Source organism: Canis aureus, chromosome 22 (genome assembly GCF_053574225.1).
Source record: "Canis aureus isolate CA01 chromosome 22, VMU_Caureus_v.1.0, whole genome shotgun sequence".
NCBI lineage: Eukaryota > Metazoa > Chordata > Mammalia > Carnivora > Canidae > Canis > Canis aureus.
In genome coordinates, this window is record NC_135632.1 from 23,588,854 (window position 1) to 23,613,941 (window position 25,088).

Here is a 25,088-nt window from a genome sequence, read left to right on the forward strand (position 1 = left end):
AGAAATTGACCCCCACTGGACCTCGATTTGAGTCACTCATCCTGTAAAATTATGAGAAAATAAGTTTCTTGTTGTTCAAGCCAAAAATAAAAATTTTTTTAAAATGTTGCTAGTATGACTGAGGAGATGAATTTTTAGTCTTCTTTAAGTGGATTTCAATAAATTTAAATTTAGTTACATGAGTCTAGTGCCTACCATATTAGTGCAGGGCTGGACCTTTGTCACATGACTATCCTATCTGCAAGAAAGGCTGAGTAATGTGGGTTTGGGGCTAAGCACATTGCCACCTCCCATGAAATTGTGCTTTTCTTCATAAGGAAAAACAAACAAAAATGATTACAGGCTAGGCAAAAAGCAGTCTCTGCAACAGAGTGAGAGATTCGTACTAACGTTCCTTAAACCCAAAGGAATGGAGTCTTAAAGGGTTTATCACAAACATGAGGAGTGGTGTGCCTGGGCAGACATTATGTAGCTAAAAAGCAGAACCCCAGAGCTAGAGTTCACTTCAAATACCTTCTTTTCATAATGAGGAGACTGAGGCTTAGGGGGCTGAGAGGCCTAATTAAGAGATAAATGGGATAGTCTGCTCTGAAATAATAGCTGATCTAGTGTCTTTTAAAACATCACCCATGGTAAAATGCAAAATCTCAGAAAATGCTCTCTGCTTCTCTCTCTCTCTCTTTTTTTTTAATGTAATAAAGAAAAGCTAGAGGGATTTTGATGCCACCTATTGGTAGACCAAAGTATAAGGCACCCCTTCATAGCATTAGCTTGTTCCTGATGGGTGAGGCACCAGAGGTCACACAGGGTGCCATAGAGAAGAGGACCAGACAGCAGAAGATCTGATCCCTGTGTCAGTTTGGAACATGTGTATCACTTCTCTCTTGACTTTTTGCATCATAGAAGGGCTTTCTTAGAGCTTTCCTTTCTGCTTTCCAGTAATACAACCTGTTTCAGGCATATACAGAAACACAGAAGAGCTATCAGTCAATTCTCAAAATCACACGAAAAAGAAAAAAAAAAAAGAACACTTTTTTTTTTTGAGCTATACATAACCCTGGGGGGAAATGCAAGATTTTTATTGGATCCAAAGCCTCAAAACTAAATCCTGTTATTTACAGCCATCCCTTTGACTCGTTGAGTATGTAACCATCCTACAGCTTGAAAGAAAAAAAGAAAACAGAAATTCAATTTCAAAACAAAATGCTCACCCTGACTCATTCAGGGAAGGATCCGGGGTTTTTAATGCAGGGCATTGACTCTCTGCCTGTTTTTCCCCTTCATCATCTGCTACCTTAAAAAATGGTATCAATGGCATTGGGAAGAATCCACATTTCTTCCCTTTTGTTCCCTGGCTCCATTCCAGCATTTCCCTTGTCACACTGATGGGTGGGGTGCCTTTCATATTGGCATAGGACAGTGAGCGGATGTCTCCCCTTATGTTATCAAACAGAGACCCGGCGAGTGAATCTACTCAGAGCTGGAGCCTCCTTCGTGGCTTGGGGACACCAGTGTGGCAACCGTGACTCTGTGGCTCAGAATTAGATAATTTTGATTATGGCTGTGGAACCCAGCAGCTCAGAATCCATGAGAAGGAGAGTTGGAAGAAGGTGAGTGATACAAATAAGGGGATGTTGATGTCACAATTTTTGAAGGGACTCCGGCTGGTGAGCAAACTTGGTGTGGGGGCAGTAATTGCAACCATAGTTCATTAGCTGGTTATATGTCTTCACTTATAGAGATGAGCTGTTGATTTCATACGAGAGGTGGGAGTAAATTCTGCTTTATGTGCCCTGAGAAGAGTCTCTTTGAATTTACCTTCCATGTCATGCCTTGAAAAAAAAAAAAAAAAAAAAAAAAAAACAACCAAGTTTCTGGAAAAAAGCTGCACGTGTGTTCTGCACACTGGCTTGCAGGCGACTGTTTGTTTCTAATTAGGGAGCTGAAGCCTGCTGGCAGAGGAAACCATATTTGTCATAAGTTGTGGTGTTGCATTTAGTTTATGTGTCTATGCTTTTAACACGGGGCCAAAGATGATCGTGCTGGATTCTTCCCTAGGAGTTCTGACTCTCTTCTGCACCATGTTTCGCGTGTTCAGCCATTCTTAATTGTCCCTTCAGAGCCTGCTTCCATTAACACTACCTGTTCTCTCATTAACTAGTTGTGTGCCCTAGTCTGGCCTTCCTGACCACCCAAACCCCGGGTTTGTTGTAGACATCATAAAGTCTCCCCGGGTAGATTGTGGAGAAAATTAGATGGGATGGTCACTAGAGTGCCTAACACATTGCCTGGAAATAGTGCATGCTCAGCACATCTTAATTCCTCTTCTCTCACCTATAAAATAAGAGGTTTGTGTTAATGATCTCTAAGGTATTTTAAAGAAATTTAACGAATGTTTATTGACCGCCTGCTAAGTGACAGATGTCGAACCAGGCATCGGGTCATAGTCACAGATAAGATGACAAAACAGATCTTCACTCCGTGGGACTTAAATTCCAGGGAACAAAAGTCAACATGCAAAGAAATGCATAATCACTTTCTTTTCTCCCCCTTCATCTTTGTAAGTTCGGTGCAGCTCAAACTTCATTACCGAGGCTATTACTCAAACCTGAAAGAAATATTTTCTGACTAAATATTTTCATGTTTAGTAAACACAGGCTGATTTTACTCAGCATCTGTCCCCTCACTCCTGGTAGGAAGATCTGAGACTACGTTGGAGAGCCAGGCCTGCGCTTCACTGAGTTGACGTGCGGATGAGTTGGTGACTCCACTCTGGCTCCAGGCGTGCTAAGGGGCACACTGAATCTTCCAGACACTGTGGCGGGCCTGGTGCTACAGTGTGATCCCGTATCCCAGGGCACATGGATTGGCTTCTGTTGAGCCACGTGACCCAAGTTTTTCAAACCAAAGTGAACCCGAGGAGCTTCAGTGTACAGGCAAGCTCGCTAAGATCCTAGGGTCAATGGTTAGTGCTATCCTACTTCAGAAGGTCTTGAGAGGTGAGCTGAGGGAAAAATCCTATATTATTATTATTTTTCTTTCTGAGGGCTCTTCCCCTGAATCTCAAAGATCTTCCTAATTGCCTCTGTAGGGGCACCTGCTCCTTATTGTATTATTTCTCTGTCTCTGCCCTTTGCAATCGAGAACTCCGAGGTTGATGAACAGTTCTTGGCTGATAACCTCTTCACATGAAGCGTGGTCTTGTTAAGAGGATGGGGAGAAAGAGCTGCCTATCTCCCTGTATTCCCGTGCATGTTATAACATCCTCCATGTCAGAGACAGCCTTTTTTTCTGACCCTTAAGGATTCTGGGGTCCAGTATGTGATTCTGATGACACCTGAGAGAGATGGTGTGACAGGATGCTACAATATGCAACAGGATAGTTGTCTGGTTTGTTTGTTTGTTTGTTTATTTATTTATTTATTTATTTAGCTGTCTGGTTTATCTGCTGTTGTGCAAACAATCAGACACAATGCCCAGTATGTCCTTCCATCGCTCATTGATCTGAATTCGACTTCGAATAAGTTTCAGAAGCGGAATGCCACACTTGCTTCCTCAAAGTGCTTCATGCCATGTGGCAGTGGTTACCCCTTACATAAGACAGCATGTTTATATCTATTTTTAAACATAGTGCTCTCTAAGTATTTCTTTATCTCCTACTTATTTGTGAGCTGGATGTATTCAGGAAGACGTGTGATGAAGAGAAGCCCCCTTCATTCAATTATTCATGCATTTATTTACTAAACACACACACACACACACACACACACACACACACACAGAGCCGGCTCCTACCATATGCCAGGCACTTCTGTGAGCCCCTGAAGATACAGAGGTGGGCACTTTGTCTTCATCCCTGGTGGCTGTTGAGCATCATCCATCCAAGAAGTTTCCTTGAACGTGCACAAAAACAAGGACCGCTCCCACCCCCCCTCCCAGGTATTGTTGCTTTATTCTGAAGTGCAGACGAGGTGCAAGCACTGGAGAGACCTCAGGTGGGGCCCCCCGGAGCCCAGCGGGCAGCAGCCCCCCCGCCCCCCGCCCCGGGCCGGCGCTGGGCGGGGCCGGACTCGCGCTCCCCCGGGCCCCGCTCGCCGCCGCCGCAACCCCCCAGGGGGCGCTCGCGCCGAGGTTCCCCCCAGGATCTCGCCGCTTGCCGGGCGCATGGGTTTCGTCAGAAGGTGGCAATCTCCCCGAGAAGCTGCCGTCTCCCCGCCACCCTCGCGGGCCCGTCCCTTCCCCCTTTCCTCCCTCCCGCCTCCTCCCGCTCCCTCCGCGCACCTTCCACTTACTCCCGGAGTTCGCTGAGAGCTCAGCCTCCGCCTCCATCCAACATTTTCACCCCCTCCCCAGCCCCCCACCTCCGAGGATGGAGTCTGGGTTTCCGGAGAGACCAAACTCTCCGCTCAGCATCCCTTGCGGCCGCTGTTGCTAAACTGGCCTGAGAGGACGAAGGGGGGAGGGCTCCGAACCCCCCGCCCCGCCCCCGCCGCCCCCAACTACCCCGCCAGCCGCCTCCGCTCCAAAGCCGGATTCTGCATCCTAGGGTTGGGGGCGCGGGGGACAGACCTCGTCCCGGGCTCAGCTCTCTGCCCGCTCTTCGCGGCTGGCACCTCCAGGTAAGTCGAGGATGCAACTCTGCATTCCCGTGTTCTTGGGGCGCCACGATGGCAAAGTCCTTTGGGGCTGCTGCGTAGCAAGACCAACTTTTGAGACGCGCTGGGCTTCGCTCAGATTTGCTTGTTTATCACTGCTGTTGTGGTTCTAAGAAGCAGCTTACGGGCCCAGCCTTTAATCCAGGGGAACTTTCCTCCCATGCATCTCGTCTTCTGTCCGCCCGACGCGCCTGGGCTGGGGCGGGTGCGCGGGGTGGGGCGCGGGGTGGGGCGCGAGCCTGCGGAGGGGCCCGTCGCGCACCCGCCGGGGAGCCGGTCCCGCAAGTGGGGGACGCGGGAGCGCATTGCTGCTTTAGAAATCGGGGAGGGGAACAGTCCTGGCTGAAGTTGCGGCTCCCCCCCTGACCGTCAGGAAGCTATGGGAAATTGCAGCGGGGGCCGGTGGCTTGACCCAGGTGCTGTTGGATTTAGCCTCTCCACCTCCTCCCTCACCCCCCTTGCAATGGGTCCCACTGATATGTGATTGTGTGTGTGTGTGGGGAGGGGGGGGCTCTCGGGCTTAAAACTCATCAGCAGGCTTGCAAGTCCCTTGATGCAGCCAAGTCCCTCAGCGCTCCTTCTTCTGTTAAAGTAGCCAGGAGGGGAATTGGGGCCCCGGGTGGGACAGGAAGGACTTCAGGACTAAAGAGATCGGGACCCCTTGTGTTATCACAGGAGCCCGTGGATTGTTAGGGCGAAATCCAGGGAGACAATTCGGAGGTGGCCCACGCCAAGTCTACTGAGTGTTGATGACCCTTGGGGAATTGGCAGAAATACTCTTAGGGAGATTCACTCCCCTTTCCCCTATGAAGGAAGTGGGTGGGCTTTAAGGCGCCGGTTCCCACCCTGCCCTCCAGATCCGACCGCACCCCCAACCCGCGTCCTTGCGAGACTCCGGCTTCCAGTCCCCAAACTTGGGAGGCTCCAGGAAATATCACAGACTGCAGTGGTGATCCCCGGGTGCACTAGCTTAGGAAATCCGTGCCCTGGGGGTTCCGGAGGTGGAGGGAGGAAAGGTGAGCAGAGTAGCGGGGGGTGGGTGAGATAGGGAGGGGTGAGTATCCTGGGAAACTTTGTAAGAGAAATATCTGGAGAGACTCTCCCCCCTGCACCCCCGTCCAGCATACACACACATTAACCCTCTGATGCTATAGGATTTCAGTGCCTTTGGGGAGGAGATGCCTCCGTTCCTTTGCACCTGTGTTCAAAACTATGCAAAACTAGCCCCTATTCTCTCCTTTCCTATTGTAGCTTTGCCAAGGATTTTAAAAGCACTGCTCTAATGGTTCTTGGCTCACGTGGTTTTCATTTTCTTAAACAGCATTTTTGAGCCGTTCAAGGTATTTAAAGTGTTCTTTAACTGAGACTAAAGCCTAGTTGTCTTAGGGAAAAACCATCTTAACTTCAAATGAAATATTCTTTTCTTCCCATTCCTTCCTTCGACTGCACCTCTTAACAATCCCTATTCTCAAAGATGCTTGTAAGCTTTAAAAAAAAATTTTTTTGGCTTTATGTCAAGACTACGTCTCCCCCCAGGAAAAAAATAAAACTTTCCCGGAGCGCAGGTATTCTGAATCTATGACAGTGTTTTGTAGTTAGTATACGCTGGTTAAACTGCATTAGTACATTTCCCCAAGAGCCAGAGGCAAACAAGAATTTTACTTATATGATACTCGTCAAGTTTAGGAAGGTTCCACTTCTTTTTATTACTCAGCAGATAGAGCTCAGGATGGCTGTTGCTGTGATTAGATAACTTCTGATGTTTTCATTTCCCTTACTAAGCTATTTCTAGGTTAAATTCATCTTATTGGCCTATTTTTAAAGAAAGACTGATGGAGTTGCTCTAGCAGATCAGGGGGTCTGAGCTCAGAGTAGGTCAAAGGTACTCACATGTAGGGAAGTGGATCAAAATAGGAGGGTTGGCAAACACAGATAGGACACCTGAGTTAATGTGCATACTAATGGGGGCCAGAATCTCCTCATTTATCTCTGATGGGAAGATTCTGACAGCTTCACAAGATCAAACTCCAATCACATCAAAACTAGGTGATTTCCCTTGAGCATTATATAAAAGGAAGTATCAGTCTACAGCAGGAGTGGATGTTGAATCCTGGGCAGTTTTGAATGGTTGGGTGAGAAGAGCTTGCCTACAATGGAACCAAAGATCTGAATCCTTTGTTACTGTGTGAAAATTCTCATGACCATCAAACTTAGATCTTTCCTGTGAGTGGTCAGCTTCGTTTTTATCCTTCTGGACACACTCCTAGTATAATTTATTGGAAACAGGCACAGATGGGGACCAGTGAATTTCCCAGCATGAGACAACCACTTTACTAGAACTCCTAAGTATTTCTTTAAAAACCGTAGTTCTGAGGTTTGTGCATTGTTTTTTAATTGTACTTAAAAGACTTCCTGTTTATCTCTAGGTCTCTGATAGCAACATGGCATTTTGCTTGAATCATTGATTTTTTAAGGGGGATCCTGCTTTTAGAGGTTTTAATTAAAAGGTATCCTGTATTAAAGTGTTTCTTGACCTGCATGTGGATTTCTGATTAAAACATACCTCATTCCAGTTAGTAGGAAAAGAGGCATTATCTGTTTCCAAAGAAGTTTTAGGTAGTATTAAAAAACAAACAAACAAAAAACAGATGCTTTGATTCTTCCTATCATCAGATGATTTGAGTCCACCATGACTGAAAACCTTATGATAAAGTGAGTATAAAAAAAAAAAGAGGAAAAAGTGGGTTAATAGTGGAATCTTTATTTTCATCTGTGTTTGAGTCTTTTGGAACCCAACTGAATGTTTTCATATGGTTTGCACCAAGCCTTTTTCTGTATCCTGAAATATAACACTCTGGATCATTATGACCACCTTTATTCACATAAAGGATTTTTCCATTTAGAGGCAAATGTGTTGGAGGTGAACAGTCAGTGTGTGTCATTACACTTTCAGGGGGATCTGAATCCAGAACAAAGGATGAGAAGAGTACTTTGATAGCATCAACCTGATAGGTTGGGAAAAAGGCTCCACACTAATTGGAAAAGTCACTTCATGAGTCTTTGTATTTTTTAATCAGAGATATGGCCAGGAGATCTGTATTTCATTCATTTTGAAGAAGAAAAAAGACTGGATTTGTTCTCTATCTTTGATCTTTCCATTTTTGCCTTGTTAATATTTTAAAACAAAACAAAAACCCCTTTGGATCTATACAGTCACCCAAAGTCATATTGCCCTGGCAACGGTAGCCGGTACACCAGAGTCACAAAATATCAAACAGAAAATTTAAAATGCATTTAAAGTAAAAATGTCACATGGTTCAAGACCATCCTACAGTGCATTAGAATTAACCTTCCAGTCTATAATAATAGAGTTGCATTTGATTCTGCCTTTCTCCTGATTGAGTGTAGATGATAACAGATTACAAGACTCTAATTTTTTTAGGATGTCCTAAGAATTCTTTAATGGCTTTTCTTTTGAGGGAAGCATGTTATGAAAATAAGTGGGCTGGAATCCATTCTTTGGATAAGGTGTTTTATGTGGAGGTTGGTGGTAAGTCCAAAATCAAGCTCAATAAATGGATCAGACATGATGTGCTGTCTTCTGTGTGATATTGGGAGTAGACAATACATAGAAGGCCTCAGCACTAAATTCGATTAGTGGATGTCTCCTAACGCTCGTGACTGCATAATAAAAACATCATAGTGCCTACGTCTACTTTCTGTCTTTTCTGCATAGGAATCTCATTTATGTGGGAGCTTTCTGTTTAGTCTATGAATTACTATATATATATATGATATATAGTGTATGTTTTTTCTAAGTTGGCAAAGCCTGGAAAGTCCTTTCTTTGGCTCTTGTATTCTTTGGAAAGCCTCTTGACAACCACTGGCTTTTACATCGGTAAATATTGAAGGCAAGTTTTGAAAAGTGGAAGAAAGTGGTAAGGATGCCTTATTTGGGAAGGTTTATTCCAGTCCTATGATTTTAGTTCACTCCTGGGGGCTGGGGGAGGAGCCAAGTTAGAGCTGGCCTGTGGTGGGCTCATTTCTAAACTGTGAGCAACAACTTTATCACTTTGAATCTATGCCTCTCAGAACTGGAAGAGAGTTTAGCAATAATCTGTTTGACGCTAGCTGTTTAATTTGACAGATGTGGAAACTGAACCTCTGAAAGGCGACTTGCTCAAGATGAGGAGACTCACTCAACAACCCTCTCCTCTCTTTATAGAGACTCAAATTCCCTGGAGATAATTACTGTGATGGTGCCAGTCTCTGGGGTCATGTGCACTGATAATCTTCCTGATAGTGGGGTGGGGGGACTTCCACCTCCATTGGAATGTTTGGAGGAGTAGGGTTGGGACTTACTACTTTGCTCTCTCGGAGCCAATGCAATATTTACCCAATAGATGTGATTAAATTTGTACAAAATCATTGTCTGCAGCCATTTCGGAATGTGCATGTTTTGTGAAGAGTTGTTCATGCACAGTCTTAGTTTGCTATTTTAAATGTCATAATTGAATCAATAAAGTAAGCAAAGAGATCTTATGAGTATTTACGCTTCCAGGAACTCACAGGGGAATCTTTTATTCTGTTCTAAATTGGAGGTCTATTCAAAAAGAACAAACTCTAAAATGTCGTTTTTCCATCTTTGGCTCGAAACATAATATTTCTAACTCTGTATTTCTTATTACTTAAAAAAAACCAGACACATTTCTTCTCTTTGGATACATCAGGGGGAAAATAAAGTATTTCAGGTGAAGCCCAGAAACCTTCTCAGGTTTAGGGTGTAGTGACTAAAAGACCTTCCCGATCCAAGAGATTTCGCATCTCTGCAGGACAATTCATTGCACTTTGAGGGAGAGGAGGAACAAATTAAGGTCGCAGGAGTCCAGGGTGAGGACCGCCTCTACTAGCTGTTGAGGCAAGGGGGAAGGGCTGGAGAGAGTCGGGATTCAAGTGGACGGTCGCTAGAGGGCGCCGGAGCACCAGCAGAGCCCACCTGGGACCATGAACCTGACTTCTAGGCTCAGGGATGGGGTTTCACTGAACCCCAAAGATGTGCTCAGGTATGAAGTATTGGTTTTCCCGGCGCCTCTGACTCTCCAGTCCAAATTGTCTCACTACAGGGAGAAGACTAAAGATTTTGCCTTCAGAAGGCCACCGGGGTGCTTCCAGGGCCTGTGTGGGTTGCCCAGTAGCTGGACAGCCTGCCTGCTCTTAGGATTCAGCATGACTGGCTGTGAGTCTGACTGCCTGCCCTCTGCTTCCTGACACTGGAGCCTCTTCCCAGTGGAAGAACTCTGGATTCAGAAATACCCAACTTGAACTTGGGGCTTGGAGTTTTCAAGCTGCTGACAGAGTAAATTACTTCACCTGCATTAGTGTTAGCATCTGGAAAAGGGGCTGGCGGTGGCTGTGAATGTAGAGTGTTGATAGGGTCCAGTATTTCAGTGGGCAGGCAAATGCTAGTTCCTGTGTCCCTTCTCTTAAAAGTTCCCCCAAAACTCCATTCTTTCTTTTCCATCGGAGGTTCTGTCTCCTGTCTCCATCTCCCACACTCTCTCCCCCTCAGCAGAAGGGTCTCATTTATTCATCTGTTGAATAATAATTAATCACAGCCTTTTTTTTTTTTTAAAAAAAAGATTTTATTTATTCATGATAGACACAGAGACAGAAGCAGGCTCCATGCAGGGAGCCCGATGTGGGACTCGATCCCGGGACTCCAGGATCATGCCTGGACTGAAGGCAGGCGCGAAACCGCTGAGCCACCCAGGGATTCCCCTTAATCACAGCCTTTATGCCAAAACCTGTGGTAGGCACTGGGGATAAACATGATGCTTCTATCTTGAAGTGGTGGGCTTGAGGGGTAGGCAGGGACGTGAGAACAGACATTAAAACCCATGGAGGGTAAGTGTAAGGAGAGAGATGAACAAAATATGTGGATTAAGAGATAAGGGAATCAGGGGCACCTGGTGGCTCAGTGGTTGAGCGTCTGCCTTTGGCTCAGTCGTGATCCTCGGGTCCTGGGATTGAATCCCATATCAGGGTCCCCACAGGGTGCTTGCTTCTCCCTCTGCCCATGTCTCTGCCTCTCTCTGTGTCTCTCATGAATAAATAAATAAAATCCTTTAAAAAAAGAGTTAAGGGAATCATTTGCTTTGTCTCAGAGAACTTGGAGAGTGGTCCCTCAAGTCCTTTATACTCAGGTATGTTTGCTTCTCCCTGGATATCAAGGAACCTGGTCTGGGGAGGGTGATTCTGAGGAATAGAAATATGGGGGTTGGCGGAAATCTCACTCAGTGTGCTCTTAGGTTTGTGTGTATGTTCAGCAGTGTTGAGAGAGGTTCTTACATCCAGTCAGCTTGTACCACCCCCCTGGGTATTTTCGCTTCATTTATATCATAAGATAAATGTCTATGTAATTGACATAATCCATTTAAACAGGAAAATGAGTTTTAAAGGAAACATGATAGAAGTATAACAATAACAACAACAAGGAACTCATCACTAAGTGGTGGGTTGGGATCAATCTAAATAAGAGTTCTGTTTTTAAAATATTGAAATATGTATTCAATATATAAAAATGAAAAATAGGGTTGCCTGGGTGGCTCAGCAGTTGAGTGTCTGACTTTGGCTTGGGGCGTGATCCCAGAGTCCAGGGATCGAGTCCCACATTGGGCTCCCTGCATGGAGCCTGCTTCTCCCTCTGCCTGTGCCTCTGCCTCTCTCTGTGTCTCTCATGAATAAATAAATACAATCTTTAAAAAATAAAAAAAAGAAAAATAATAAGGGTAGTAGTAGAATGGTGAAAAGAAATGTTTTATCATTGTCTTTAAAGTGACAGACAAGCTTTTAAGTTATTTGGAGACCCTAGGGGCACAGGGTACTTGATTTGATGTCTTTGTTATATTTTGTACAGTTGTCTCAACTTGTAACTAAGAGACAAAAATTCCAGTGACAAAATGGAGAGAAGTCAGGGAGGTTTATATGTGAGATCTTGTTGATGTGACATCAGGGCTGGGCACAAATAGTTGCTTTGGTGCAGGGGGGCAGGATGGGCTAATAACATTCATTAAGGCTTATGGAAAATAAATGCTTCTTATGGAGTCAGAGAGGGTGAGAGCTGTACAATCCTATAAAATTAGGTACACCGCTTTCCCATTTTTCAGATGAAGAAACTGAGGCCCAGCATGGTGAAATCACTCTCACAATCTGTTTGCTGGTTGATTGAGGGCAAGACAGAGGTTTCTGCACTCTTTGTCCTGGCTCATGCTACACCTATCTTTTCTCCCCTTTTTGTGCTTCACGGGAGCAGGACTCTCTCTGTCTTGTTCACTGCCAAGCCCCAAATGGGGCCAGGCACATAGCCATTGCTCAAAAAGCTTTGGTTGACTGCATGAACAATGTCATTTCCTTCTTCCTCACACTTATTTCCGAGTGTACCAAGAAATCACTAGGTTGCAATGCAATTTGGTCAAGACAAATATTTGCCGAATTTTGTCAGGACACGGGCTTCAGCTTTGAAGGTAAAAAGACTGTTCGCATTCTGGTTTTGCCACTCCGTTGCTGTTTGGCTTTGGGAAAATTACTAAATCTCTCTGAACCTTATTTCCTTGTTTATAAAAATGTACACCATACAAGGTAGCGAAGGACCTGCATCATAGGTGTGCACTAAGTGTTACCTTTTCCTAGTCTTCCACTCCTCCTCTCCATTCTTCCCTGAGAAGATTTAAAGGAAGATACAGTACTTTCTCAAAAGTGATTTTAATTTATTTCAGATAATACACATTTATATTGCATAAAAGAATAAAATTATTGCACTGTATAAACATAAACACATATAATTACTAAAAATACTAAATATAAAAATATCCTGTGGGTTAGATATTATTAGTCCCATTTGAGAAATAATTGGGTCAAGCCCAAAGCACTCACAACAGGGGAGGACTCAAGTCTAGGGTGCCCCCGCCCCAGTTCCAAAGCTAAGGTGCTTTGCTCAAATCCATGTGTCGAATGATCTTTGTTTCTTATCCATCCTTCTATAGCTGCCTCTCTCACGAAGGCTCCGATCCTCTTTTTCACATGCCCTTGTGGCCTGGCTGGGCTCTGGCTCCTGCTGTGTAGTATCACCATGTGTGGTCATGCCTACTGCCTGGTGTATTACAAGCTTTTCTGGGTAACCGCTGTATAGTGTATGTCTTGTGGTAACTCCAGAGTGCCCAGAACCTTCTGGTACATAGATAACTCTCTGTCACCCTGTATGCATGCCCATTCCCTTAAACATGTATCCTGTATGAGGGCCAAGTTTGTGGGGGGCTACAGTGTATATTGAACTTACTCAAAATCAACTCTACACCCTCTCTCATTTATTAAAAATACTCTTACTGTACTTTGATGGTTCTATATCGTATAATCTAAATTAATGTTTGAAGTTGTACAGGTATATATTACTGTAGATATTGTACATGTAATATAATATACTTGATGAACAGTTGATGGGATTTTTTTGAGGATTATTTTGACATTGTGTGATTTTTACTTCATTCACTGAATCATAGTCCCTATCTAAAATGTGCTCCATTATATTTACAAGGCTATACTTTGTACTGTGTATATAGGTTGGTAGAATTTTTAGTGAAAAGCGTAAATTTTTAGTCAGGCATTCTTGAATTTGAATCCCAGCTCTGCTTCATCTCTTGAAGTTCAATTTCCATAGATGTAAAATGAGTAATGATAGTGCCTATGCCCTAGGATAGCTGCGAGCCTCGAAGGATACAGCACACGTCTGTAGTATTCCCAAGTGCCCATCAGGTTGTAAGCACATGGAAATTACTCAAATTGTAACTAGTATTGGCTGGTGGCACCCCTCAAAGTTTAGAGCTTATGAGTAATTACCCTAATGGCAGTGGTTTGCTATATTGCAAGGGAGTTGTGAGAACTAGGAGTGTGTTTATGAAGGTCTGATAGAAATCAGTAATAAAATATATGCTTTCCGCAGCTACTACACAACCATTTACCTTTCTTCTCTCCCTCTTCTGTTTCCACTCACAAATTTTATGCCTAGCTACAAAAATGACTCAAGGGTTGTGCTGGGGTTTCTCTAAGATAAAACTTCATCTGTCTCTGCTGGTTCCAGCTTTCTTTCAGATGCAAATTGTGTTTAGCACTGGCCCCCAGATACACAGCCAGGATGCAAAATCAGTCACACTGCCTGCCCTGCAAGGCCCAGCAACAGATATTTATTGTATTTGACTTTATGTATCATCTACCGTTGTTCAAAAAGGATTCTAGGCAGCCAGCAATAGACATATTGGGTGCTCTCAGATATCAAAGTCCAAAGTGCTACTAGCATAAAATACTCTTTTCAGAGAGATACAATGCATGTCTCAAAGCTGTGGTTCTCACGCTTAGGACGAATCAAAATCTCCTACAAAACTTGTTACAACACAAGTAAATGTCTTCTGGCCTCTGCCAGGTTCTGATTCAGTGGGTCTAGCACTGGAGCCAGTTAATGTACATCTCTGACAATTTCCCGAGTGATGCTGATGCTGCTGGTTTGGGGACCACCGTTTGAAAACCAAGTCTTAAATATTCACTTTATATAGACAAACTGCATTTTCTATCCTGCGGAGTACAACTGAGAACAGCATTAGCAGGAAAGAAAGGGCTCTGATATTTACAGGGCTATGACATTTGCTATGTGCCAGGTACCTCAATGGTCACTTTATGCATATTATCTTATTTAATCCTCATACCTGTCCAGTCAATCAATTCATAACTATTTATTGAAACCCTATCATGTATCATGCCATGTGCTGTGCTAGGCTCAGGGGATATGGAGTGAGCACACAGACGTAATCCTGACCTTCTGGGTATCATGTTTCAGCAGGGAAACTTGCTTGAGCAGAAAATTATAAGGGTAATTAGTCTGATCCATAGAAAATGGAAGACCAAAGAAGCTGAGTAACTTGGCTAAGGTTACACAGCTAATGGGAGACAGAGGAAACGAAACAAACTTGAAAATGATTTTACTCCAAAATGTGTACTCCTGGAATCGGGAGCAAGATGGCGGAAGAGTAGGGTCCCCAAATCACCTGTCTCCACCAAACTACCTAGAAAACCTTCAAATTATCCTGAAAATCTATGAATTCGGCCTGAGATTTAAAGAGAGACCACCTGGAATGCAACAGTGAGAAGAGTTCGCGCATCTATCAAGGTAGGAAGACGGGGAAAAAGAAATAAAGGAACAAAGGCCTCCAGGGGGAGGGGCCCGCGAGGAGCCGGGCTGAGGCCGGGGCGAGTGTCCCCAGGACAGGAGAGCCCCGTCCCGGAGACGCAGGAGCTGCACCGACCTTCCCGGGGGAAAGGGGCTCGCGGGGAGTTGGAGCAGGACCCAGGAGGGCGGGGATGCCCTCGGGCTCCCCGGGACAGTAACAGCAACTGCGCGCCCAGGAGAGTGCGCCGAGCTCCCTAAGGGCTGCAGCGCACGGCGTGACCCGGCGGGACCCGGAGCAGCTGAAGGGGCTCGGGCGGCGGCTCCGCGGAGGGGGCTGCGCGGCCCCGGGAGCAGCTCGGAGGGGCTCGGGCAGAGGAAGAGGCTCCGTGCGGAGGGGGCTGCGCGGTTCCAGGAGCAGCTCGGAGGGGCGCGGGCGGCAGCTCCGCGGAGGGGGCTGCGCGGCCCGGGAGCGCGAATCCACCAGCGCAGGCTCCGGAGCACAGGGCGCCAGGACACAGCCCAGGATCCGGCCTCCCCCCGGGACAGGCAGAGGCCGGGAGGGCCCAGGACAGCGAGGACGCTCCTGCCCCGAGCTGAGCAGATCAGCGGCCCCGCCCGGAGCCTCCAGGCCCTGCAGACGGAGTTCCTGCCGGAGCTGAATCCAGGTTTCCAGAGCTGCCCCGCCACTGGGGCTGTTCCTCCTGCGGCCTCACGGGGTAAACAACCCCCACCGAGCCCTGCACCAGGCAGGGGCACAGCAGCTCCCCCAACTGCTAACACCTGAAAATCAGCACAACAGGCCCCTCCCCCAGAAGACCAGCTAGACGGACAAGTTCCAGGAGAAGCCAAGGGACTTAAAGTACACAGAATCAGAAGATACTCCCCTGTGGTTCTTTTTTTTTTTTTTTTTTTTGCTTTTTTGTTTTTTTGTTTTGTTTTGCTTTTTGATTTGTTTCCTCCCCCACCCCCCCTTTTTTTTTCTCCTTTCTTTTTCTTTCTCTTTTTCTTCTTTTTTTTTTCTTTCGTTTTTTTTTCTCTTCCCTTTTTTTTCTCTTTCTCTTTTCTTTCCTTCTTTCTCTCCTCTCTTTTTCTTTTTCCCAATACAACTTGCTTTTGGCCACTCTGCACTGAGCAAAATGACTAGAAGGAAAACCTCACCTCAAAAGAAAGAATCAGAAACAGTCCTCTCTCCCACAGAGTTACAAAATCTGGATTACAATTCAATGTCAGAAAGCCAATTCAGAAGCACTATTATACAGCTACTGGTGGCTCTAGAAAAAAGTATAAAGGACTCAAGAGACTTCATGACTGCAGAATTTAGAGCTAATCAGGCAGAAATTAAAAATCAATTGAATGAGATGCAATCCAAACTAGAAGTCCTAACGACGAGGGTTAACGAGGTGGAAGAACGAGTGAGTGACCTAGAAGACAAGTTGATAGCAAAGAGGGAAACTGAGGAAAAAAGAGACAAACAATTAAAAGACCATGAGGATAGATTAAGGGAAATAAACGACAGCCTGAGGAAGAAAAACCTACGTTTAATTGGGGTTCCCGAGGGCGCCGAAAGGGACAGAGGGCCAGAATATGTATTTGAACAAATTCTAGCTGAAAACTTTCCTAATCTGGGAAGGGAAACAGGCATTCAGATCCAGGAAATAGAGAGATCCCCCCCTAAAATCAATAAAAACCGTTCAACACCTCGACATTTAATTGTGAAGCTTGCAAATTCCAAAGATAAGGAGAAGATCCTTAAAGCAGCAAGAGACAAGAAATCCCTGACTTTTATGGGGAGGAGTATTAGGGTAACAGCAGACCTCTCCACAGAGACCTGGCAGGCCAGAAAGGGCTGGCAGGATATATTCAGGGTCCTAAATGAGAAGAACATGCAACCAAGAATACTTTATCCAGCAAGGCTCTCATTCAGAATAGAAGGAGAGATAAAGAGCTTCCAAGACAGGCAGCAACTAAAAGAATATGTGACCTCCAAACCAGCTCTGCAAGAAATTTTAAGGGGGCCTCTTAAAATTCCCCTTTAAGAAGAAGTTCAGTGGAACAGTCCACAAAAACAAAGACTGAATAGATATCATGATGACACTAAACTCATATCTCTCAATAGTAACTCTGAATGTGAACGGGCTTAATGACCCCATCAAAAGGCGCAGGGTTTCAGACTGGATAAAAAAGCAGGACCCATCTATTTGCTGTCTACAAGAGACTCATTTTAGACAGAAGGACACCTACAGCCTGAAAATAAAAGGTTGGAGAACCATTTACCATTCGAATGGTCCTCAAAAGAAAGCAGGGGTAGCCATCCTTATATCAGATAAACTAAAATTTACCCCAAAGACTGTAGTGAGAGATGAAGAGGGACACTATATCATACTTAAAGGATCTATTCAACAAGAGGACTTAACAATCCTCAATACATATGCTCCGAATGTGGGAGCTGCCAAATATATAAATCAATTATTAACCAAAGTGAAGAAATACTTAGATAATAATACACTTATACTTGGTGACTTCAATCTAGCTCTTTCTATACTCGATAGGTCTTCTAAGCAAAACATCTCCAAAGAAACGAGAGCTTTAAATGATACACTGGACCAGATGGATTTCACAGATATCTACAGAACTTTACATCCAAACTCAACTGAATACACATTCTTCTCAAGCGCACATGGAACTTTCTCCAGAATAGACCACATATTGGGTCACAAATCGGGTCTGAACCGATACCAAAAGATTGGGATTGTCCCCTGCATATTCTCGGACCATAATGCCTTGAAATTAGAACTAAATCACAACAAGAAGTTTGGAAGGACCTCAAACACATGGAGGTTAAGGACCATCCTGCTAAAAGATAAAAGGGTCAACCAGGAAATTAAGGAAGAATTAAAAAGATTCATGGAAACTAATGAGAATGAAGATACAACCGTTCAAAATCTTTGGGATGCAGCAAAAGCAGTCCTAAGGGGGAAATACATCGCAATACAAGCATCCATTCAAAAACTGGAAAGAACTCAAATACAAAAGCTAACCTTACACATAAAGGAGCTAGAGAAAAAACAGCAAATAGATCCTACACCCAAGAGAAGAAGGGAGCTAATAAAGATTCGAGCAGAACTCAACGAAATCGAGACCAGAAGAACTGTGGAACAGATCAACAGAACCAGGAGTTGGTTCTTTGAAAGAATTAATAAGATAGATAAACCATTAGCCAGCCTTATTAAAAAGAAGAGAGAGAAGACTCAAATTAATAAAATCATGAATGAGAAAGGAGAGATCACTACCAACACCAAGGAAATACAAACGATTTTAAAAACATATTATGAACAGCTATACGCCAATAAATTAGGCAATCTAGAAGAAATGGACGCATTCCTGGAAAGCCACAAACTACCAAAACTGGAACAGGAAGAAATAGAAAACCTGAACAGGCCAATAACCAGGGAGGAAATTGAAGCAGTCATCAAAAACCTCCCGAGACACAAGAGTCCAGGGCCAGATGGCTTCCCAGGAGAATTTTATCAAACGTTTAAAGAAGAAATCATACCTATTCTCCTAAAGCTGTTTGGAAAGATAGAAAGAGATGGAGTACTTCCAAATTCGTTCTATGAAGCCAGCATCACCTTAATTCCAAAGCCAGACAAAGACCCCGCCAAAAAGGAGAATTACAGACCAATATCCCTGATGAACATGGATGCAAAAATTCTCAACAAGATACTGGCCAATAGGATCCAACAGTACATTAAGAAAATTATTCACCATGACCAAGTAGGATTTATCCCCGGGACACAAGGCTGGTTCAACACCCGTAAAACAATCAATGTGATTCATCATATCAGCAAGAGAAAAACCAAGAACCATATGATCCTCTCATTGGATGCAGAGAAAGCATTTGACAAAATACAGCATCCATTCCTGATCAAAACTCTTCAGAGTGTAGGGATAGAGGGAACATTCCTCGACATCTTAAAAGCCATCTATGAAAAGCCCACAGCAAATATCATTCTCAATGGGGAAGCACTGGGAGCCTTTCCCCTAAGATCAGGAACAAGACAGGGATGTCCACTCTCACCACTGCTATTCAACATAGTACTGGAAGTCCTAGCCTCAGCAATCAGACAACAAAAAGACATTAAAGGCATTCAAATTGGCAAAGAAGAAGTCAAACTCTCCCTCTTCGCCGATGACATGATACTCTACATAGAAAACCCAAAAGTCTCCACCCCAAGATTGCTAGAACTCATACAGCAATTCGGTAGCGTGGCAGGATACAAAATCAATGCCCAGAAGTCAGTGGCATTTCTATACACTAACAATGAGACTGAAGAAAGAGAAATTAAGGAGTCAATCCCATTTACAATTGCACCCAAAAGCATAAGATACCTAGGAATAAACCTCACCAAAGATGTAAAGGATCTATACCCTCAAAACTATAGAACACTTCTGAAAGAAATTGAGGAAGACACAAAGAGATGGAAAAATATTCCATGCTCATGGATTGGCAGAATTAATATTGTGAAAATGTCAATGTTACCCAGGGCAATATACACGTTTAATGCAATCCCTATCAAAATACCATGGACTTTCTTCAGAGAGTTAGAACAAATTATTTTAAGATTTGTGTGGAATCAGAAAAGACCCCGAATAGCCAGGGGAATTTTAAAAAAGAAAACCATATCTGGGGGCATCACAATGCCAGATTTCAGGTTGTACTACAAAGCTGTGGTCATCAAGACAGTGTGGTACTGGCACAAAAACAGACACATAGATCAGTGGAACAGAATAGAGAATCCAGAAGTGGACCCTGAACTTTATGGGCAACTAATATTCGATAAAGGAGGAAAGACTATCCATTGGAAGAAAGACAGTCTCTTCAATAAATGGTGCTGGGAAAATTGGACATCCACATGCAGAAGAATGAAACTAGACCACTCTCTTGCACCATACACAAAGATAAACTCAAAATGGATGAAAGATCTAAATGTGAGACAAGATTCCATCAAAATCCTAGAGAAGAACACAGGCAACACCCTTTTTGAACTCGGCCATAGTAACTTCTTGCAAGATACATCCACGAAGGCAAAAGAAACAAAAGCAAAAATGAACTATTGGGACTTCATCAAGATAAGAAGCTTTTGCACAGCAAAGGATACAGTCAACAAAACTCAAAGACAACCTACAGAATGGGAGAAGATATTTGCAAATGACATATCAGATAAAGGGCTAGTTTCCAAGATCTATAAAGAACTTATTAAACTCAACACCAAAGAAACAAACAATCCAATCATGAAATGGGCAAAAGACATGAACAGAAATCTCACAGAGGAAGACATAGACATGGCCAACATGCATATGAGAAAATGCTCTGCATCACTTGCCATCAGGGAAATACAAATCAAAACTACAATGAGATACCACCTCACACCAGTGAGAATGGGGAAAATTAACAAGGCAGGAAACAACAAATGTTGGAGAGGATGCGGAGAAAAGGGAACCCTCTTACACTGTTGGTGGGGATGTGAACTGGTGCAGCCACTCTGGAAAACTGTGTGGAGGTTCCTCAAACAGTTAAAAATATACCTGCCCTACGACCCAGCAATTGCACTGTTGGGGATTTACCCCAAAGATACAAATGCAATGAAACGCCGGGACACCTGCACCCCGATGTTTCTAGCAGCAATGGCCACGATAGCCAAACTGTGGAAGGAGCCTCGGTGTCCAACGAAAGATGAATGGATAAAGAAGATGTGGTTTATGTATACAATGGAATATTACTCAGCTATTAGAAATGACAAATACCCACCATTTGCTTCAACGTGGATGGAACTGGAGGGTATTATGCTGAGTGAAGTAAGTCAGTCGGAGAAGGACAAACATTATATGTTCTCATTCATTTGGGGAATATAAATAATAGTGGAAGGGAGAAGAAATGTGTGGGAAATATCAGAAAGGGAGACAGAACGTAAAGACTGCTAACTCTGGGAAACGAACTAGGGGTGGTAGAAGGGGAGGGGGGGGGTGGGAGTGAATGGGTGACGGGCACTGGGTGTTATTCTGTATGTTAGTAAATTGAACACCAATAAAAAAAAAAAAAAAAAAAAAAAAAAAAAAAAGAAACAAAAAAAAAAAAAAAAACAAAATGTGTACTCCTTCCACTAAGCCAGCGGTTCTTAGACTTTTTGGTCTTAGGACCCTTTATACTCTTCAAAAGTTATTAAAGACCCCCCCCCCCAGGAGCTTTTGTTTGTTTTTAAAGATTTTATTTATTTATTTATTCATGAGAGACACAGAGGCAGAGACATAGACAGAGGGAGAAGCAGGCTTCTTCCAGGGAGCCCTATGAGGGACTTGATCCTGGGCTCAGGATTTTTTTTTTTAAAGACTTCATTTATTCGTGTGTGTGTGTGTGTGTGTGTGTGTGTGTGTGTGTGAGAGAGAGAGAGAGAGAGAGAGAGAAGCAGAGACACAGGCAGAGGGAGAAGCAGGCTCCATGCAGGGAGCCTGATGTGGGACTCGATCCTGGGTCTACAGGATCATGCCCTGGGCTGAAGGCGGCACTAAACCGCTGAGCCACCTGGGCTGCCCTGGGCCCAGGATTACGTCCTTAGCTGAAAGCAGGTGCTCAACTGCTGACACCCAGTTGTCCCAAGAGCTTTTGTTTGTTTAGGTTAAATCTGTCTACATTTACTATATTGGAAATTAAAATGGTTCACCTTTTGAGAACTGTTGCACTAAACCATGATGCAAGTAGTAGCATTTTTCTTAGATTCTCAATCTTAATTTGTTTTGATGACTTTTATAGCCAGCAAATATGAGATACATCTCATCTCCTCCTAAACTTTTTTTTTTTTTTAATATGGGGGACTCTCTTAAACTTTAGCCTGTATTTCTAGTGATGGCAACTTCCTAAAGAAAAGGCTGACCTTGGGGCACCTGGGTGGCTCAGCGGTTGAGCGCCTGTCTTTGGCTCAGGTCATGATCCCGGGGTCCTGGGACCGAGTCCCACATCAGGACTATCTGTTTAAGTCTCTGCCTCTTTTTGTGTGTCTCTCATGAATAGATAAAATAAAATCTTAAAAAAAAAAAAAAAGGCTGACCTGCTTGGGAATTGCTTTCTTAACATTTTTCTGTGTGTAAGTATGCATGTGTATGCGCATTTACGATAAGGCAAAGCAACAGTTAAACTGTGTCTATCCCAGAACAAACTGAGATATAGTTGCTTTATTACTCATCGAAGGATCTCTATCCCAGCCAAGGGAATTTAGAAAGCTACGGTTCATGAACGTTTGTGACATGTATTGCCTTCAGGGTTCCCCAGGGCATATGCCACCAAAAGGGAAGCCCAAGGAAACAGGCTTGCTCCTGCTGCCTCATTACTGTGGGAGGAAGAGATGAACGATTAGACTCCAGAGCTGTGGCTTTTGTGTAGTGTTGGCAGCTAAGTTGTATTTAATTGTGGGTTAATGACTGAAATACTGCCTTTTCCCATCATTTTTATTCATTATCTAACTGGAATGAGAAGTCCTAGTAGATACCTTCCTTTGGTGTCTAATGGTCCGTGGTTGTTCAGACACTGATGCTCTGGCCGACTCTTAATGCTTTATGGCATCGTTAAGTTTTACTGAGTAAAATCAACCAAATCAGAGCTGACATAACTCAATGCGGTTTTCAACCGATGATCAATGAATTCAAATTTCTTTTTATTTTCATAGAAACCAATGAACTAAGGGAGACGCTGCAGCAAGCAGTGTTAGGGTGGTGATTTAGATGTAGCAGATCCTTGAATGAGAAGTTGGAAAGAGGATATCTTCCAGTCCTTTGACTGTTTGGTCTTTTTGACAATAAAAATCTAGATCACTGGTTCATGGAGAAACTTTAAAAATGTTTATCCAGATGTTTGGTGTCACAGAGGCACATCCCATGGCCAAAACAAACAAATAAAAAAAAATGAAATAAAAAAAATGTGCTGCTAGATGATTATTTGTCATCTTCCTTAAAAGCTGAAATTTGACACAAAGCAGTTCTGTGGGTTGACCGGAGGCAGCATAGATTCCTTCACACTGCATCTCTTTGTAAAGGGCACATTCCGCTTGATAATTATAACTTTGTAAAGGAATTCCCTTTCTGGAAAGTGGCGGTTAGAGGAGGGTCAAGGGCATAAATGAGTGTACCAGCCAGTTGCATCTTCTTTTCACTTACATCAAACAGGAGTCTATGTAATATGTTCCATGAAGGCCATGTCCTGGGAACCCTTTCAGCCAAGTTTTTGATGCTATTTTTAAGTTGTGAGTTTTTGCCCCAAATTCTCAAATTCTGACTCAACGGGCTTGGGTGAGCAACACATACTCATTCTAAGTGATGAACCTTGTTGGTTTTGCAGATTGCTGGTGTCACTTTTGAGATCCCCTTTCTCTAAAGCAGACGCAAACAGGGAAGGATGCTGGCCCCCTGCTCCCCATCTGCCCTACCCAGGGAATGTACTCAGGGAAGATCGGACCTGCCCTTCTCTTCCTAAACTGGGGAGAAGAGATAATATCCAATTAGGGAGGCTCAGTGCTTGGTCATTTAGATGAAAACTTCTGTCGCTTTTTGCTTGGATGGGCAGGAGCAGTTCTATTTATGATTTCCATACCTTCCCTGTGTTTTATGGATGGTTATAATAGCTGAATATAAGGTTCATTCTCTAAACTCATTGTTCTGTGCTTTTTCCTTTATATATACTTTTTAACTTCTATGAATCTAAGGAAGGTGTGAGATTAAATAAGGCCTGATTGAAGCAAACTTGAGATCTACAGCCCAAAAACGTCATTGTCAAATGAGATTCACTAGAGGCAAGCGTCAGCAAAGTATAGCCTGTGGGCCAAATCCAGCATGCAGATTTTTTTTTTTTGTAAATAAAGTTTTATTGGAACATAGTGACACCTGTTATTGCTGAAAGTTACTTTCATACTACAATGCCGGAACTGGGTAGTTGTGACAGACTATATGGCCCACCCAGCCTGCTATCTTGCTTTTTGTAGAAAAAGTCTGCTAGTTCCTGCACTAGGAACATATTTCTATTTAGCCATCTCCAGAGGGGAAACATATGTAGACTTAAAAAAAAATCCAAGGGAGTATTATTCTGAAATTTGGACTATAGACCAAATATCTAATGATAGAATTTTGTTGCTGTGCATTGTAAAGATCTTGTACACAGTAGATGCTTGTAGGATGAATGACTGTGAATTTCTAGATGAATGGTTTATGATCTGGGTTCCATTTTCACCTTTATAAAATCAAAGTATCTGATTTGATCTCTAAGGATCCTTTTTGCAGGATTATTTTACATATTAGAGAGAGAGATGAGGCAAGACACCCTTGGTGCCTTGTACCCCAGTCTGCCAAAGTGACAGCCACAGCCTCTTGAGTCACCAGCAGTCATGTTCATTTAGCATCAGCTGGAATTATTACCCAGGGTCAAAAAGCATGACAGTCTACTGTCACAGTGTTATCGGGTGTTCTACATGGAGAGAGACATGGGGATTTAACAGTTGAGAGCATCAAAATCATGCTAAATGCTTGCTCTGAGTCACTTTATGGAGATGGGCTTGAAGAACATGCTTATTGTTCATGCTCAGCAGCTCTTGGTATAATCTTGGGCACGTACCAGATGTGCCCGATGTCCCTCTGCTCAAACACCAAAATCATAGGTGGAAATCACATTCCCCCTGGTTTCCCAAATTGTCATATGGTGGGTTAGAGAGCTACTGATTACTTCACGGGGGATGGAGGAGGAAGAGGTGATGGTAATTTCCTGACTCTTACTGTCCTCCACCCCTGGCGGGGAGAGGAATAGGACATGTGTCATCCCAGGAGAAGGAGTCATGCTTGTGGCGTGATTTGGGAGGCCAACTCTTACTTCAGTGCATACATTGTGCCTCTCTCTCTCTTTTTAAAGATTTTATTTATTTATTTGACAGAGTACAAAAGAGCTCAAGCAGGGGGAGCAGCAGAGGGAGAGGGAGAAGCAGGCTCCCTGCTAAGCAGGGAGCCTGATGCAGGGCTCCATCCCAGAACCCTGGGATCATGACCTGAGCCTAAGGCAGACGCTTAACCGACTGAGCCACCTAGACACCCCCATTGTGCCTCTCTTTAGGAACTGGAGTTCCCACTGTCCCCTTTCCTGAGGAAATAGCCAGGATTTCCATGTGCTCGGTTCCATAGATTAGACTAAG

At 43.8% G+C, this 25,088-nt stretch overlaps 1 protein-coding gene across 2 annotated transcripts in view; it reads left to right on the forward strand.

The window, feature by feature from the left end:
* The first annotated feature begins 1,462 nt into the window (after window positions 1-1,462).
* The window catches only part of CPNE4 (copine 4), a 462,790-nt gene continuing 439,164 nt past the window's right edge, over window positions 1,463-25,088 (forward strand). The window contains exon 1 of one of the 2 annotated variants that reach the window (XM_077865181.1): window positions 1,463-1,610. In XM_077865181.1, the coding sequence (XP_077721307.1) occupies window positions 1,558-1,610 (53 nt within the window). In that variant the 5' untranslated portion in view covers window positions 1,463-1,557. Of the gene's footprint in view, window positions 1,611-4,152; window positions 4,620-25,088 lie in introns of those variants that run through there. The other variant, XM_077865182.1, reaches the window with a different exon arrangement.